Source organism: Delphinus delphis, chromosome 20, assembly GCF_949987515.2.
Source record: "Delphinus delphis chromosome 20, mDelDel1.2, whole genome shotgun sequence".
Taxonomy (NCBI): Eukaryota; Metazoa; Chordata; class Mammalia; order Artiodactyla; family Delphinidae; genus Delphinus; species Delphinus delphis.
Genome location: NC_082702.1, coordinates 17495297 through 17514116, shown reverse-complemented (window position 1 = coordinate 17514116; position 18820 = coordinate 17495297). Strand labels below are relative to the sequence as shown.

At 52.2% G+C, this 18820-nt stretch overlaps 1 protein-coding gene across 2 annotated transcripts in view; it reads right to left on the bottom strand.

Moving 5' to 3' along the window:
- The window catches only part of PEPD (peptidase D), a 114011-nt gene that overhangs the window by 64234 nt on the left and 30957 nt on the right, over positions 1-18820 (bottom strand). For both annotated transcript variants that reach the window (XM_059998811.1, XM_059998812.1), the window contains 3 exons: positions 15488-15532; positions 5194-5269; positions 4240-4286 (listed from right to left, as the gene is read on the bottom strand). In XM_059998811.1, coding sequence (XP_059854794.1) covers positions 4240-4286; positions 5194-5269; positions 15488-15532 — 168 coding nt within the window. The remainder of the gene's footprint in view (positions 1-4239; positions 4287-5193; positions 5270-15487; positions 15533-18820) is intronic.

Genomic DNA, 18820 nt, shown 5'->3' with positions numbered 1-18820 from the left:
TGAGCATGCTCTAAATTAGTGTTTGCCGGTAATTGATTCAGCTGCCAGCCCCATGCCAGCCGGCTGTAAGCCGGTGACGCCACGAACATTAAGTAACACGAGGAGGTAAGATGCATTGCCTGGTTGGGCCTGCAGTCAGATGCCATTAGCACCCGATTTACCCAAACATTAACGTCTTATTGGTTTAACACAATTTACCACACCTCAACTGCAGAAACTGATTTTCATGTTCCCTGGAACCCTGCTCGCAGGCACAGCACAGAGGAGGAGTCTTAATAAATACCACCAGCTGGCTTCCTTGTTTCTAACATGCCTTCCAGATTTTATGACAAACCTTTGATGATAAAACAAAAAGATGAGGCTTACAACTGGGTCTCCTGGCCAGCGGCCCTTGTCTGAGTCTGAGCGCCGTTGTGCCGGTGGTATGCCTGCCTCCCAGAAAATCAGCCCCAATCTCCCCCCCACCCCCACCCCCAGGAGTCCCTGCCCTTCCTGCCCTGTGTCCCTCCGTGGGGCTGGAGCTGGCCATGCTCTCAGCAGAACGTCCGGAAGGTTCTAGGGATGCTCTTCTAAGCCAGGGGTTGGTGGCCTGCCCGGGAGTCGCTGCCCTGGACCTTCCTGGGCATCGGTCCAGCCTGTGTTAAGGAGGCCACACCTCCTGGGGAGCCCCCACCTGCTTTAGACATGATCTCATACTCCTACTTGGTTAAGAGAAGAATGCTGAAGTTCACAGCGGGAGAGAAGACAGGAAATAGTAGCTCAGGACATTTTCTTCTCTCTCCTGCCCATCCATCTAATCCGCCCACATGTATTTACTGATACCAACTGTGGGGCAGACACTGCAGATTAACGAGATGGGGCCTCCGAGAGAAAGTTCCCAGGCTCCAAGGACACAGGCCACAAAACAGCATCCCAGGCTACCTGGGCAGTGACATGCCTGCGGGGACAGAGAAAGTGACGTCGGCCCTCTCACCACTACAGACGCCCCGGGCTCAGGCTGGCACTGGCAGTGGGTGATGCCCTCCTCAAATCTGGCCAGGGACACCTCAATGTCCCGGGAGGACCATCTTCCCACTGTCTCCGGGGGGTGACACCATCTGCCTCCCAGGGTCACCCCTCCTACCTGCCCTTCGGGAACAGACTCTGGCTCTTGTCCTCATCATCTCTGCCTCAGCTTTTAAAACCCCTCCCCACACTCCACCCCAGGAACCTCCCTGCTCTCAGGTCTCAGGGACCCAGAGGTCAGATGGCCCCCCTGCCGGGCTGAGGGTGCGAGGGTAGCCACTGCTTCCCCCCTGTACCCCCCATGGCGAGCCGCAGGGTGGGCATGACGCACAGTAGGTGCCCAACAGGGCACACACCTGGCACGTTGAGCTGGATTAATGCCACTCAGCGCCCTCAGGGCGGCTGCTTCTGGCCCAGAGCCTCAGGATCATTTCTCCGAGGGCCGCCCCTGGTCCACAGAGGAGGCAGCGGTGGGGCCAACCTGGGACGCAGGGTGGAGCGGAAGGCTGAGCAATTTGCAGACAAAAGTAAGATCTCCCCGGAGCTCAGCTCAACAAGAGGGTCTCCTCCAAACAACAGCCAACCGCAACGTGTAGACCCTGAATCCCAACTCATACAAACCAGTTCTAAAAAGATAGTTTTAGACAACATGAACTAGACATTTACAACATTAAGGATTACTGTTAACTTACTCAGACGTGATAAGGACACAGCGGTTACATGAAAAGGAAAACAATACCATCATCCGCTGAGACACCCACTGACGTATTTACAGGTAAAATGACACCATGTCTGGGGTTTGGTTTTAAATACTCCAGGAAAACAAAACCGAACAGAAAACCCTGATGGGGACTTCGATGTTCATTATACTCTTTGACGTGCGGGTGGTGGGTATTTGAAATTCGTCATTAAAAGAAAAAAAAAGACCTCTGTTACCTTGGGTTGGGAAGTAGGGAGCTGGGGGAGGTATGCTGAGTGACCAGCCCCTGGCCCAGAACTCACACCCAGGCTGATCTGGCTCTGGGACACCGAGGAGCTCCTGCCAGGAGCCACCTTCAGAGCTGGACTCCCCGCAGTTTCGGGCACAGTGCAGCAGTCAGCGTGGCTCCACACTGGAGCAAGCGAGTCCTGCTCCAGTTTCTCGGTCGTTTTATTTGAAGCATCAGCTGTGGGTCACTACAGGCCAATTCAGCTGGGAACAGGTTTCTGGGCCAGTGCCAATCTGAGGGACCCACTGCCCAGCCCACCTCCCTGGCAGCCCCGCAGAACTTCTCCTGTCCCAGGTTGGGGGTGGGGGCAAGGACCCAGGAATCCCAGAGCACGGAGGCAAGAGCTAGAGGGCTCTGCCCCTTCCCTCGTCCTCCTTGAGCTGAGCTGGGTCCTTGATGACTCATTCGTTCCATGCCCCCTCCTAGGCAGGCACAGCAGCGGGGCCTCCGAGGCCATGTTAACCTCTTACCTCCCAGGGTAAGGGGAAAGAAATATAGAGGCTCCCTGTTCAGGGCTCCTTTAAGGGTTATTAGACTTTGAGAAAAGCCGCCTACCCCCAAGCCACGTGATGGTGATTGTAAACGCCCAAGGTGCCCGCTGCCGACTCTGTCTGTACCTCGCCCTCACTCTGCACTGCTAAGGTGTGGAGGCAGAGCGGGCCCTGAGGGTACCTGGGGCAGACACGGGCCCTGCAAGGTGGGGAAGGGGCAGCGGCACCAAGCTCTGACAAGGCCAGGCAGGAAAGGGCAGCTCAGGGTGGAGGGTACAAGGTAAAACGCTTTTTCGTACTCACAACACTTCCGGTAGCAAATATGTAGGTTTTCCACACTAAGCAATTGTCCACTTCTCTGTGGACACCTTCTGACACTAAGTAACTGCCACAGTTAGTGCGGACCCCACAGGCTAAGGGCTCAGTCCCACGAAACCGCCCCCTCTTCAGGCACCAACCACAAGCCCAGGCCTCTTTACCTCTGACCCATCGGCCTTAAATCAGGGGTTCCCACAAAACCTAGCCTCGGGTTTCATAATTTGCTAGAACGGCTCGCAGAACTCAGGAGAGTGCTTTACTTACTGATATCACTTTATTAGGAAGAATACAACTCAGGAGGAGCCAAACGGAAGAGAGGCAGAGGGCAAGGTGCGGGGGAGGGGTGTGGAGCTGCCAAACCCTCTCCAGGGATGCCAGCCTCCCAGCACCTCCACGCGGTCACCAACCTAGACGCTTTCCAAACCCTCTGGTTTAGGGCTTATGCAAGGGCCATTACCTCCTTAGATACAGGATTGATTCAATCACTGGTCAGAACTCAATCTCCATCTCTACTCCTTCTCTTCTCCCAGGAGGTCGGGGCCTCCGAGAGGCCCTCATTAGCATAAACTCAAGTGCGGCGGAAAGGAGCTTATTATAAAGAACAACAGATGCTCCTCTATCAGGGAATTTCAAAGGTTTTACAAGCTCCGAGCCAGGAACTGGGGGCAGAGACCAAATACGCATTTCCTATTATGTCACAGGGGGAGAACCGGCAGCTTCGGTGTCTTCTCCCCACAGGGACTCCCACGCGGCGCAGTCACTGGTGACAGTCGGGAATGGGGGCTTCCTGCCCCGGGAGGTGGCCGGGAGGGGAGCCACTGGGGCAGTTTGGGTCTGACCCCAGGGCTTCTTCACGCTGTGGGCAGCAGCACGCTAACGGACCCCTGGGTCCTGGAGCGGGGCTGAGGAGCTGGCCAGCCCACACCCAGCACAGCAGGGCAGCCGTGGGAAGGCCCCGGGTGGCAACAGGCTCCCTGCAGCCTAACTGGAGCTGCAGGATGATGGAGCTCTCCAGAGTGCTTTATGAGCCACTTAACCAACCCGCAACCCGGTCGTCCGAGCACAGCAGACATAATGGCAGTGTTTACACATAAAAACGGCAAAAGCTGTTTTACTAGCGGCTTTCAGAGTCTCCATAGCAGCTGTTTGGTAGCTTCCTGCAAATTGCAGCAACAAAGTCCACGAGTGGAATGATGGGGCACTAAACGACCCTGAAAAGTAATCAAAGACCATTACCATCCAACACTCTGCCAGGAGCCGGGGAGGTGGCCACAGTCGGAAGAAAAATCCTCTCTGCCCACGCCGCCGAAGCCCTACTCCTAATCCCCGCTCAACCCGTGTGCCAGGCTGCCACGCCTCATCTGTTACTTGCTCGGCGAACGTAAATTACTGTTTTTTACATTTTAATCTTTACCCAGAGAAACATAGCAGCTTACCTTTCCATCTCATATTCTTTCATTCCCACTTTTACAGCCTTCATTACCTGGAGGATGGATATTAAGCAAAGACATTTGTATTAAGGAGATAAGTAACACCACCTTATACATAATGTATAGCATTTTTTCAAAAGAATCTCCTCTTTAAAAAAAAAAAAAGAATGATACACGCACACAGTGGTGCAGAAATGTGACAAATTAGAACTTTTTTAAAGCTCCAAAGTCATACAGTTTATTTAAACCACTCCGGAGCACTTCTGTTCAGAAGTCGATAAACACCTTGGGAGGCAAGTGAAGATTTAGCCAAGACGTGTTTGGTGAATACTTAATGCTCAGAAGCCTATGACAACTATCCTAAGAGGTTTCCTTCCTTATAAAACACAGAGAAAATGAACTCGGAGAAGAGATTGTGTTGCCTCCAATGACCCCCATCTGTCTCCTGACGCAACACTGCAATGTCAGTAAGCAGGTACTGGGCTATCCCAGTGGCCTGGACCCATTTCAAAAAATAAACTTCCTTATTTGCTTCTGCTCCTCAGGTAAAGTGGGAAGGTTTGGGAAAGAACCAGGTGAGGGTGTTTTCAAAAACTGGGTGATAGTAATAAACGTGCTTGAATCTTGGTTAAGGACCACAGATTCTTTCAAAGGAACTGGGACTGCCAGAACGCGAGGAGGGAAAGCTCTACTGTCCTGGAAGTCGGGACTTCTTGCTGGGAAGTTCCCTGAGGGTGGGTACCTTAAGGTGAGGACAGGCCTTCCCTGTCCTGTCCCCGCTGGGGAACAGTAAACAACCAGCACTGTATCTTGGGTCTGCAGTGACACTTCCTGCCGGCTGGGGACCAGCGCCCCCCCGAGACTGTCCACCTCGACACCGCCGTCTTGCCCTACACAGAGCAATGCTGCTTCCCCAGCCCACCCAGAACGGCAGGTCCAGTGAGCCAGCGCCCAGCTTACCTCCTGGTGGGCCTCGCTGGAAATTTTATTGGTGTAGCGCAAAACCTCCAGCTCCATGTCTGTCTTGAAGACCCGGCTGCAGAAAGGAGAAAAACGAAGCAGCAAGTCAGCGACTTCCAGCAGGAGCTGGCAGACACCTCCAGGGAAACCTCCACACCCTGCACAGCCTGGGAAGGAGCCCAGGGCTGCAGATGGGCCGCCTGAGCAGAGGATGGGGGCAGGATGGGCCCCCAAGCCCCGGGAGTGATGAGCTACACTAAGCATGGCCCATCCCAACCCAACGCCAGCCTCAGGAGTGCAGGCTGTTTCCAGTTACAAGATCGGGAAGCCGCTGTGGGTGGCAGAAACCCAGATTCTGTAGCCGGACACACGGTGCCTCACTGAGACTCAGTTTCCTCATCCACTAAATGGGGATACAATCCACATGGCAAGGCTGCTGGACCTCAATCTTAAGTGTGCTGACTCCCAGGGCTCTGCCCAGATGGCTGAAGAGTTCTCCCATTTCCCCCCACCACACCCACCTGTCCAGGCAGCCTTGGAAAGTGACTCAGGCCCCCTGCGTGAGATAGGGTCAAGCTGGGAATGGGGATGGAGCAGCGCAAACAACAGACCCTGCCATCCTTTCAAGGCTCCGCTGCACCTCCTGCCAGCTGGACTCCAGGGGGGTACTGGGGTTCTCGCAATAAGCTCATGTTAATTTGCCCAGAATTGGTTAGGTTTCTGGTCCTTGCAATCAATCTCGACCCCAAGGAAGCCTCCCGTAGAGAAGCTAAATAAATATTCTTTTTCTACTTCTACCCATTTCAAATAAGCACCTCCAGCTCACGGCATGTAAGTGGCAGTGGGCCCAGTCCTCAAGCGCATGGAGTCCTCAGTGAATCCCTCATGGCTGATGCTGCTCCCTTTGTGAAGGTGACCTGCCTTCACCAAAGCCCCCTCAAGATCGGCAAAGCGGAGTGTCACGATGGCAGATCAGCGCCTGCCCCTCCGTCCACAGCGCACCCCTCGTCCAGCCACTGTCCACCTCTGAGGCCTGACGGTCCTGAGCCAGCCTCAGACGAGGCGTCTGAGGATGGCAGGGAAGGCGCTCCCACCTGCACCAGAGGCAGCTATGATGCCCACGTGGGACAGCCAGCCATTCGTCGCTGGGAGGGGAGGAAGGCATCGTACAGCACAGGGACACCTTCCAGGGGATGTAGGAAAGACAAAGCCCCAATCCACTGAGCCTGTCTCCAGATGAACATGCCTTCTCTTTTCTGGGGCAGACCCTGAAGCCTAAGTTTGCTCTTTACCATCATAAAGGTGCTCTGGCTCCACCTCGGGGCGCTGGGAGCAGTTCTACCCCCCGGAGGGTGTGGTCCAAATCCACTCACAGATAACCTAGCGGCCCCTGACGCTTCCTTCCTGCCCTGCTCCGCACCAGCCCAAGGATCTGTGAGCTGGGAGCGGGTCTCTATTCTCCGACGTGGTGACGGTGACGACCAGAGTGACAACACAGGTGGGAACCAGGCCCAGGCTACAACCGCCTCTGACCCCCTGCCTCTCTCTTCAGCCTAGAGCCCTGCTCCAGCCCTCTAGCCACCACTCCAGACAACACTTTAGACCCCCTAGGACTTGTGCCCTTCGATCCACACAGGCTCGGCCGAACGCCCGCAAGGGATGAACCAAAGCCCAGGCCTGTGTGTGCAGGACACGGGGGCTGAGGGGGAAAGCACTCAGCTGGGCGGACGGCACAGCAAGCTGCCACCTGCCTCCACACACCCCAGCTCTGCCGGGAGTCACAGGGGGAGCGTGCAGGCTCCTCTCAACTTCCTCCACCCCGGGGCCCTCCCAGGGCTCCCTGTCACATGAACGAACTCATCCCCTACTTCCTGGAGAACACAGAAGCCAGCAGGTGGGTGTACTCTCACCTCTTCTCCAAACTCCCAAGCCTCCCCCACCCCCATCCTCCCCTCTCTCCCCGCCTACGAGGGAAGGGGTGCCCTCTTGTCAGTGAGGCTCAGCCCCCCAACACACACACATGGGCTCAGATCCCAGCCCCCAAGCGCCTCTGTGCACCTGCCACTCTTACTGGAAGCTCCATGACCACTCACCTCCCCGTGCAGCCAAGCCTTCCCCCCACCACCCAGCCACGTCTCCAGAAAGGACACCCTGACAGTCCTTGCCTCCGGAGAGGAGGGACAGCAGCTTTTACGAACCTCCTCCCCATCTTCTCACTAACCCTCTCCCCTCCCCTCTTCTCCCTTCAGCCCCTGCCACTCCGCCAGCACTGCCTCACCAACAACCCCCAGGGTGCCAAACCCAGAGGCATTCCGTGGCCTCCCGCGACGCCTGCCTCTGCTGGCACGTGCTTGGCTGCTTCCCCTCCTCCAGCTCTGACAGGCCCTCCCCTCCCTGCCCCCCAGCCTTGCCGCTGCACCTGCCCCCAAAGGCCCAGCTCCGGCACAGGCCTCTCAGCTGCGTCGCATCTGCAGGACCCCCCCAGGCACCTCCAGCTCAGCAGGACAGAGACTCCCACCCTTCCGCAGGCTCCCATCTCCAGCCACACCTCCCCACCTCCCACTGCTTAATGCAGACACCTGGGCACCTCCCTCTCGTCCGTCCGTCACTCCCACATCCAACCGACGACCAAGGGCGGCAATTCCACCTCCGCAACCTCTCACGCCTCCCCTTTCTCTCCCTCCGTCCAGACCCCACTCTCTCCAGCCTGGACATCCTCTCCTGGCTCTTCTGGCCTCCAGCCCTGTCTGCTCCCCAACCACAGCTGTGGCTCTTCGGGCAATGCAAACGAGACCAGGCTTCCCTGGCTTCAAACCTTTAGTAGCCTCTAGATGTCGTCCAGATGAAGTTAAAACTCTATCCAGCGGCCAGGAGGCTCTCTAGGCCACACCCTGCCTGTCTCCACCACGTACCCCCTCACCCCCGACAGAGACTCCTCTGCCTGGAACCGGCTCCTGCACATTCATCCTCTAGCCCCTTTCTCAGAAAGCAGGGAAGGGATCCCTCCAGCCCCCTACCAGGCTAAATCCCTCCCTCTATTCCCTGGGCAGTCTATGTGAATCCTCAGTAAGCTATCACGCTTGTAATTTCCTTTTCATTTAAGTCTCCCCCTAAAAGCCCACAGCCCTGGGGGGCAGCGTCCCAGGGCTAGAACACTGCCTGGCCCAGAGCAGACACACCGTAACTACGGGTTAGGAACAGTACCTGGGCATGGCAGCAAAGCTGGGAAACATCTTCCTTCCAACCAGGAGACAGAATGGTTCATCTCAAAAAGAAAAGGAGGCCTCCTCCACCCCGCCCTCCCTGGGCTGTTCACCAGGTCATCGTGGGATGTCGCACAGCCTGGCAGGCCCCGGTCAGGACAGGGCGTGGGGAACAGCCTCCCCAGGCCTCAGCAGTCCAAACTCCCACCACCACTGCCTCACCCCCAGCCACAAAGGCAGGAAGAGGCAGCCCCAGCCGCAGAAGCCCACTCCACAGGCTCTCCACTCGCCTCCTCCCTGCCCCATAGGCACCCTCAGTCTTGAAAAGAGCCGGGAGAAAGACTCCATCAGGGCTTCCCTGGTGGCACAGTGGTTGAGAGTCCGCCTGCCGATGCAGGGGACACGGGTTCATGCCCCGGTCCGGGAAGATCCCACATGCCGCGGAGCGGCTGGGCCCGTGCGCCGTGGCCGGACCATGCTCCCTGCCTATCAGAGATGATCAGCATGTTGGGCCACCAAGGCCCAGAGTCCTGCTTTCTTTCCTAATTTCACTTTGGGGAAGATGACAAACTAGACCTCTAGCTGGTTGCCTCAGGACTTACTTTTTTTAGTCATGTTAAAAAAAAAAGAAGAAAAAATCTAACTGAACCAGGGCAAAGGCAGTTCTCCAGTGAAGCCGGCCTGGCTGAGCACTGGCGTGGCCCAGTTGAACCCAAGCCTTAAAGGCCCTGAAAGTAAAGGCTGCTGTGTGCCGGCTCACCCAACCGTCCACAGGGCACTCTGGGGCTGAAGTCTCGCCCCAGTGCCAGGCGTCCCTGCCTGGCCCCGTTATCTCCACAACACAAGCACCAGAAACCGTTTTTAAGATCACAGCAGAAAACAGTAAGACTTTCCGGCATTCTGCACAGTTTCTCCTCATCTGCAGGAAGAATTCACCGCCCTGAATCTGAGGAGGCTATTTCCTTTACTCCCAAGCACAAAAAGGCACGGTAGGGGGATTCTGCTGCGGTGCAGCCTCTGTAGGCCCAGTCGCCTTGGAGTGAGGGATTCTGGGTGTCACACTCAGCCCCCGCTTTGTCCAGCCCAAGGACATGTGGGGTGGTGGTTAGAAATATCATCTGCAAGGCTTCTATCCCCAGGGGAGGACGAAGGTCACCTCCTCCAGGAAGCATCAGAGGACCAAGGCTCAGGACAGGACAGCACTGATGCCACTTAAGACGTCTGCACAGGATTCCCCTGGTGGTGCAGTGGTTAAGAATCCACCTGCCAATGCAGGGGACACGGGTTTGAGCCCTCGTCTGGGAAGCAGCTAAGCCCACGAGCCACAACTACTGGGCCCACGTGCCACAATTACTGAAGCCTGCCCGCCTAGAGCCCGTGCTCCGCAACAAGAGAAGCAACCACAATGAGAAGCCCCTGCACTGCAATGAAGGGTAGCCTCTGCTCGCCACAACTAGACAAAGCCCGTGCGCAGCAACAAAGACCCAAAACAGCCAAAAATAAAAGGTAATTAATTAATTAAAAAAAAAAAGACATCTGGGCAGAAGGCAACTCAGGCTCTTCCGGCAGCAAGAGGAGGTGCCCGACGTGTGCAGGACCTGAGGCAGAGTCCCCAGCTCATGGCCAGGCCTGTGAGCATCACCACATCAAGGGGGCTGCTCAGGGAGAAAGGCAGCACCACGGGCAGGGGGGCGGGGGTGAAGGCACAGAGTCCCCTGCTACTGGCCTGAAATGACAAAGACTGGACCAAGCTGAGATTCATGTGTGCAATCTTTTTCTTCCTGAAATATTCACAGGTCACAAAACTGCCTCTGGGCACTAAATGAAGGATTAAGGCATCAATTAAGTGAGGTCTGAATGCTCCACTGATTAAAGTAGTAGCAAGACAGGATGAAGTATTTCCAGAATCAGTCTCTAGGCATCAAAGTGCCACAGTGTTGCACAAAACCCATTTGAAGGGACAGGAATTCCATCTCTCCCGGAGATGAACGTGCAGGGGCTTCTGCGGGAGAGGAGTGCGGGAATTCCATACCGCATGACCCCCATGGCCGTTCCTTCCCTACCCTGTGAGCCAGGGATTCAAAGGGTAAAATCCTAGCACAACAGAAGGGACAGAAAGGAAAGAGCTGGTTGGGATTACATATCCTCGGGAAGCTCAATCCATAAGTCCTCTCAGAGAAACCAGGGCCAGGAAGAAAACAGTGGTTCAGCCCGTGGTAAGCTGAGTGTGCCTGAGACCTGACCGGGGCCAGGCAGTCGTGAGCCACATGCAGGGAGAGCTGGGACCAGGGCCTGACTGTTCCCACATCCTGGGTCCAGCCTCCCGGTGCACAGTAAGCCAGGTTCTCCCCACTACTCTCAGGTCCCCACTTTCCACTTGGCTTTCTCGTTGACTTAGGGTTAAATGCCTGTTCACCGGGAGACAAAGACAGCAAGCCTACTGGAACACTTTTCATATACACACCAAGAATCTTAGTCATCATCTAGGTACCTTTTCTAATTTGGGACACATTACCCCGGATGCAGGATCCTGGTGCGTGTCTGCCCCAAATCATCTACCCCTCACCGTCTCCCATGCACAGAAAGGCAGGGGAACGGAAATAGACAGCTTACCTCGCTGCCTGATGAATACACGCAGGCCACCTCCGCCCCGTGTACCGAACAGCTCTAACCCTGGCATGACACCGACTCAAGTTAACACGGCCTCACTGAAAACCCGAGAAGGCGCGTGGCAACGGCTGACGTGCTTGCTTTCCTGTGAGGCTTCCAGAGGTGCTTAACTGAAATCCACAGTGCCAAGCTATTAGACAGCACAGAGGTATCTCCTTTTATTTCCTACCCCATCTTCAGATCAATTTAATCATCTGCTGAACAGGAATGCAGAACCACAGACTAAATTATGGAAGTGAGATACGCCTGCTCTTATTAAGTTTCAACTTTTGACCTCCACGTTCAAACTGCAAGACCTAGCACAAGGAAAGAAATGATCAGCTATGATCTCATGTTTGTGGGGAAGAAGAGTAGGATTAGAGAGGAATTTACAGAAAATCAGAAAGGTACTGCTTGAGAGAATGGAAAACAATAAAGCCGTCACCGAAAGGAAATGAATGACACCCAAACACAAATGAGAAGTGAAGCCTCCCCTGTGCTGGGAGAGGCTGCCTGTGGCCTCCTAATCAGACAGGCTCTGGGAAGGATCCCAAACCCCCAGCTCAGCCGCTACCTGGGAGCTGGGGTACGTGTGCGTGGCAGGGCGCCGTGCCGGGGGAGGCTTAGCTGCACGTCCCCAGGCCCTCCACCCCACCACACCCTGGCCTCCACGAGATCTCTTCTGTGGGTTCTGAGCAGGTTGGATGGCCAAGAATGAACCGAGAGAGAGGCTGACACGCAGGCAGCACCCCCCACTCCTCAGGGTACTCCTCAGAGCCACATGGGGCAGCATCAGAGCCTGGAACCATTGGCCTGGGCTCAGCTCCTGGCTTTTTCTTGGTCAAATCACTTTCCTGTGCCTCAGTTTGCTCACCTGTAGCGTGGGGATAGTCAGAGTCCTACCTCATAACATAAATAAAATACCTCTTTAAATAAGGCGACGTGTGTCAAGTGCTTAGCATAGCACCTTGCATAAAGGAAGTCTCAAAAGGTGACAGCATGATTACTAGGATGTGCTGTCACTTGACTTTTGCTCTCACTCACTCAATCCTTGAGCCATCCACCAAGGGAGACCACGTCCACTCTGCAGGTGTGGAAACTGAGGCTTGGTGTTATACACTGAACACTGTTGCCCCCCAATTCACAGGCTGATACCCATCCCCAGTGTGATAGTATCTGGAGGCAGGATCTTTGGGGGCTGCTTAGGTCATGAGGGTGGAACCCTCATGAATGGGATTGGTACCCTTATAAAAGAGACCCTAGAGAATTCCCTCACCCCTTCTGCCATCTGAGGACACAGAAAGAAGACGGCCGTCTATGAACCAGAAGGTGGGTCCTCACCTTGGCCTTGGACCTCCCAGCCTCCAGAACTGTGAGAAATGAATTTCTGCCGCTCACAAGCCACCCGCTCTATGGTAATTGTTGGGCAGCATGAATCTTCACGTCCATGCTGTGAGTTAGGCATTACTACGTCCCCATTTTATAGATGAAGAAGCTGAGGCTCAGAGAAGTTAAGTGACTTCCTGAGGTGGGTGGGCTGGGGTGAGAATTCGGATATGCCCAACTGGATAGTTTTTCCATTACCCCAGGTAACTTCTCTCCACGGGCCGAGAGGGGGGCGTTGGAAAAAGCATCCAGGACAGGGGCCCAAAGATACATCGATGAGCCATAATTTAATATCATGGAAACCCAGTCTCTCTTGTAAATGAGGGGCCTGCCCGCCATTCCACCCAGAATCCTTCCTTCAGTTCCCAGAGGAGGGCGATGACGGTGACTCACGTGGCTCCCACCGAGAATGACGGCAGTCACTACAGAGGCCAGAACACACGCTGCTAAAACACACCCCTGAGGCAGTAAGGACAACGTGACATTTCTAAAATAGTTCTACTGCCATCAAATGCCAAATAAGTCCTTTCTGCTGCCGGCTTTAATAAAACTGGGAAGTACCTTATTAACGCAGAATCTACCTCAGCGCCTTGGAAATGTCACCAGAATTAAAGCATGCTCGTCCCAAAGTGACGAACTAATGGCTTGTCCCTCAGGAGATGCTGGGGTGCACAACCCAGCCCTGGTCTCCAAAGCACTCAGAATGTAAGCGGCCACAAGGGATGCCACATCTGGGACACAGGTGGACGCGGTCCCTGAGTATCCAGGGTTTATTCTTCTGCCAGCTGGGGGCTATGGAAGGGCCAGGCATTTGTTACTTCATCAAAACAAGAAGAGGTGGCTGTGAAATGGAAGGACACAAGCCCCCACGCTCACAGTGTGCGGCCAGGATGGGCACCGGGTCAGGGCTGCCGACAGAGCTGCTGGCCCGCCCACCCTCCAGCTCTCGCAAGGGTCAGTATCGATGCCTGTCGACAGCCCTCAGATCTTCGCCTCTGGCCCAGCCTCTCTCCCGCCGGCACCTGCCTCAAACTCAACACACCACAGCAGTCCCTCACCTGCCAGAGCACCTGCCCCATCTTGGTGACATACCACCCAGCTGTTCAGGACAAGAACAGAGTCACATTCAACTCCACCCTTCACTCAGGCGTCAAGGCCGGTTCCTCCCAGGAGCGTTCCCCTTGACTGCCCCTTACTCTCAACTCCGTCACCTACCCCTCCACAGCCACCTGGACCCTGCAGCAGCCTCCTAACTGGCAGCCTGCTCCCACTCCTGCCCCACAGCTTTAAAAAACGCTAACCTGGGCTTCCCTGGTGGCTCAGTGGTTAAGAATCTGCCTGCCAATGCAGGCGACATGGGTTCAAGCCCTGGCCCTGGAAGATCCCACATGCCGCGGAGCAACTAAGCCCACGCGCCACAACTACCGAACCCACATGCCACAACTAGTGAAGCCCATGCGCCTAGAGCCCATGCTCCACAAGAGAAGCCACAACAATGAGAAGCCCGCGCACCACAACGAAGAGTAGCCCCCGCTTTCCGCAACTAGAGAAAGCCCGCGCGCAGCAACGAAGACCCAACAAAGCCAAACATTTTTAAAAAACAAAAAACAACAACAAAAAAGCAAGCCTGATCCTACCATTCTCCTGCCTAAATCCTTGAAGGTTTCCCCTGGTTCCCATTTCTCTCAAGACAAAGTCCAGGCAGACACCACGGCCCACCCGGCCCCTGCCCGTCTCTCTAACCAACCTCAGGGGCCACTTCCGCAGTGTGTGGCTCTAGTCTGGCCACACAAAGCCACCAACCTTTCTTGTCTCCAGCCTTTGAACAAGTGGCCCCTTGGCCTGGATCACACTCTCCTTCTCCCCACTCTGCGCTTCCCCCAAACTCAACGGCTGACTCATCCTCGTCCTCAGGCCACAGTGTTCCCAAGTGCTTCAAGACAGGTGAGCAAGGTCTCCCAACTAGACAGGGAACCTGACGCATGGCCTTAGGATCAGATGTGAGGAGTCCACACGCCTCCCAGTCAGGGGATGACACAACCAAAGCCCTGCCTCTCCGCTCTCCTACATTCAGAATAAGTGCAGCCATACAACAAATAAAACACGTTTTAGTGCTATAAAAGAGCAACTCGAGGACTTCCCTGGTGGTGCAGTGGTTAAGAATCCGCCTGCCAACGCAGGGAACACGGGTTCGAGCCCTGGTCCGGGAAGATCCCACATGCTGCAGAGCAACTAAGCCCGTGCGCCACAACTACTGAGCCCGCGCTCTAGAGCCCGCGAGCCACAACTACTGAGCCCGTGTGCCACAACTACTGAAGCCCGCGCACCTAGAGCCTGTGCTCTGCAATAAGAGAAGCCACCACAATGAGGAGCCCACACACCTCAACGAAGAGTAGCCCCCGCTCGCCACAACTTGACAAGCCCGTGTGCAGCAACGAAGACCCAACGCAGACAAAAATAAATCAATAAAATAAATAAATTTTATAAATAAATAAGTTAAAAAAACCCAAACAACTCGATGGCTTAGGAAGAAAACTGGCAGCACATCGGTGGAGGGTCTCTTCAAGGGCCCACAGAGGCACCTCACCCTGCTGTGAACCAGCAGAAAACACACTGCAGGTAGGGCTATCAGTACCAGCAGAAAAAGAGAGCAGGCAACATAAGACACGTAAAAGGGATGCCAACTAGTCATGACATATGCGTGACATGAGGAAAACATGTTTACCTTTCTGGTAATAGGATCATGTATGATGTTTATTTTTATTCTTTTTCACTATCTACTTTAACTGAGCTATATACGTTTGGCTCATTTATGGTTAAGATTTCTTTTAAAAACTCCTAAAGAAAAAGAGAAATTTAACTGACATTCGAGTGACGTGTGCCCTTTTGGAAAAACAGACCAACTGACAAACAAAAAATACAAAACAGAAGAGGCTGAGAGAAGAGTTCTAGGGACCAGCTTGTCTGAGGGGCTCTCGGAGAGGGAGTGGGCGGGAACAGCAGGGTCTCTCACCTTCCTGGGCTGAGCTCAACAAACAGCCACAAGCCATACTCACCATTCCACAATCTCCGGATGAAGGATGGTGTTGTTGACATTGAACCTACAGAAAGAAAACAAGTCAAGTCCATTAGTTCAATGGTCTATCATCTCCCAGCAAGAAATACTTCATTCGAGACATACCAAGAGAAAGCCTGACCAAGAGAACTTTAACTTCATGACTCCCTGGACAACAGAAGGCCTGCTGCTGCTCACGTCCTGCAGCAGACTTGGCAGTCCAGGCCATGTCCTCCAGGTGTAGTCAGCTGGAGAACAAGCTGCTTGGCTGCAAAACGTCATCCTCCACCCTCGCTAGGCAGACAGCATAGCCTCTTCCATCAAGTGTACCAACATATACATAATAGGAGTCCCAGAAGAAAAGGAGAGAGCTAATGGAGCAGAAGAATATTTGAAAATATAATGGCCAGAAACTTTGCCAATTTAATGAAAAACATCAACGTAAACATCCATAAAGCTCAATGAACTCCAAGTGGGATAAACTCAAAAGAGATCCACACCCAGACACATAATCAAACTGTCAAAAGAAAACCTTAAAAGCAGTAAGAGAAAATCAATTCATCACATGCAAAGGATCTTCAGTAAGATTAATGGCTGATTTCTCATCAGAAACTACAGAGGCCAGAAGGCAGAATACGGGATGACATATTCCAATTGCTAAAAGAAAACCATCTGTCAACGAAGATTCCATATGCAGCAAAGCTATGCTTCATAAATGAAAGAGAAATTAAAACAGTACCAGATAAACAAAAACTGAGAGAATTCATCACTAGAAGACCTAGCTTATAAGAAATACTAAAAGGAATCTTTCAGACTATAGTGAAAGGAGTTTCTAGAGAGTAACTAGGATCCATATAAGGAGAAAAGGGGCACTGGTAAAGGTAATTACATAGGCAAGTACGGAAACAGTGTAAATGTATTCTGTTTGTAAGTCCTATCTGATTTAAAAGATAACTGCATAAAGCAATAATTATAATGATAAACCTGTGTAGGTCACTGCAAAATGTATAAAGATGCAATCTGTATGCAATAACAGCACAAAGGAAGGGAGCATAATTTCTGTGTACCATTGAAATCAACTGATATTAATGCGAACTAGATTATTACAAGTTTAAGAAGTCATTTGTAATTCTCTGGGTAACCACTAAGAAAACTAAAATATACAGAAAATGAAATAAAAAAGGAATCAAAACTGTATACTGCAAAAAAGTCAATTAAACACAAAAGAAGGGAGTAATGGAGAAACTGAGGAACAAAAACAATACATGACACAGAAAACTAATAACAAAATGGCAGAAAAAAGGTCTTCCTTATCAGTAATTACGTTAGATGTAAATGGATTAAATTTTCCAATTAAAAGACAAGGATTGGGCTTCCCTGGTGGCGCAGTGGTTGAGAGTCCGCCTGCCTATGCAGGGGACATGGGTTCATGCCCCGGTCCAGGAAGATCCCACGTGCCACAGAGTGGCTGGGCCCATGAGCCATGGCCACTGAGCCTTCGCGTCCAGAGACTGTGCTCCACAACGGGAGAGACCACAACAGTGAAAGGCCCGCGTACCGCAAAAAAAAAAAAAAAGGCAAGGATTGGCAGAATAGATGGATAAAAAAAGATTCAACCATATGCTCTAAAGAGACACTTTAGGGCTTCCCTGGTGGCGCAGTGGTTGAGCGTCCACCTGCCGATGCAGGGGACACGGGTTCGTGCCCCGGTCTGGGAAGATCCCACGTGCCGCGGAGTGGCTGGGCCTGTGAGCCGTGGCCGCTGGGCCTGCGCATCCGGAGCCTGTGCTCCGCAACGGGAGAGGCCACAGCAGTGAGAGGCCTGCGTACCACAAAAAAAAAAAAGAGAGACACTTTAGACTCAAAGACACAAGATGAAAGTGAAAGGATGGGAAAAGATATATTATGCAAACAGAAACCAATATATCCATAGACTGGAATATTTCTCAGCCATAAAAATGACCAAAGTACTGATTCATGCTACAACATGGATGAATTTTGAAAACACAGTTAGTGAATGAAGCCACATATAAAAGGCCACATACTGCATGACTCCATTTACATCAAATGCTAAAGTAGGCAAATCCATAGACAGAAAATAGATTAGTGGTGGCCAAGGGAATGACTGCTAATGGGTACAGGGTTTCTTCTTGGGTGATGAAAATATTCTAAAATTGATTGTGATGATGACTGCACAAACCTATAGACATACAAAAAGGCATTTTAGTTGTACAGTTTAAGTGGGTCAGTTGTATAAGGTATGTGAATTATATTCTGACAAAGCTGTTTTTAAAAACTTACTGAATTATACACATAATGAATTTTATTGTATATAAATTTTATTCTAATAAAATTGATTTATAAAAATTGACAGAAACGAGAAACAGATAAATCGACAAGCATAGTTTCAGATTTTCACATACCTCTTCTGATGACAGAACAAGCAAACAGAGAAATCAGTAAAGTTGCAGAAGATACAAACAATACAATTAACCGACTTAATTTTATTGACATATACAGAACACTACAGCCAACAACTGCAGACTACGTGCTCTCTAAGTATACATGAAACACTTATCATGAAACAATATCATATGTTGGAAGTTTCAACAAATTTCAAAGGGTTGAAATACAGAGAATATTCATTGATTACCGTAGAATTAAACTAGAAATCAGTAACAGAAAAATATAAAATCCAAAATTGTTTGGGAATTAAGCAATAAACTTCTAAATACCTACAGTTCAAAGAAGAGAAAATAATAAAATCAGAAAATAAAACCATGAAATATCGTAACTGGTGAAATGCCGCTAAAACAGTGCTTAGAGGAAAATTTATAGCTCTAAAGGTAGGCAGTAGAAAAGAACATTGAAAATCAATGATCTAAACTTCCATCCCGGGACATCCCTGGTGGCGCAGTGGTTAAGAATCCACCTGCCAATGCAGGGAACACAGGTTCGACCCCTGGTCCAGGAAGAGCCCACATGCCACAGAGCTACTGGGCCCACGTGCCGCAACTACCGAAGCCTGCATGACGCAACTACTGAGCCTGCATGCTGCAACTACTGAAGCCCACGCACCTAGAGCCCGTGCTCCGCAACAAGAGAAGTCACTGCAATGAGAAGCCCATGCACCACAAGGAAGAGCGGGCCCCCGCTTGGCGCAAGTAGAGAAAGCCCATGTGCAGCAACGAAGACCCAACGCAGCCAAATAAATAAATAAATAAAAATAAACTTCCATCCCAGAAATATCTTTCTTCTTTCTCAATGAACTAGAGAAAGAACAAATAAAACCTAAAGAGATTAGAACATTTTTAAAGCAAAAGATCAATGAAAT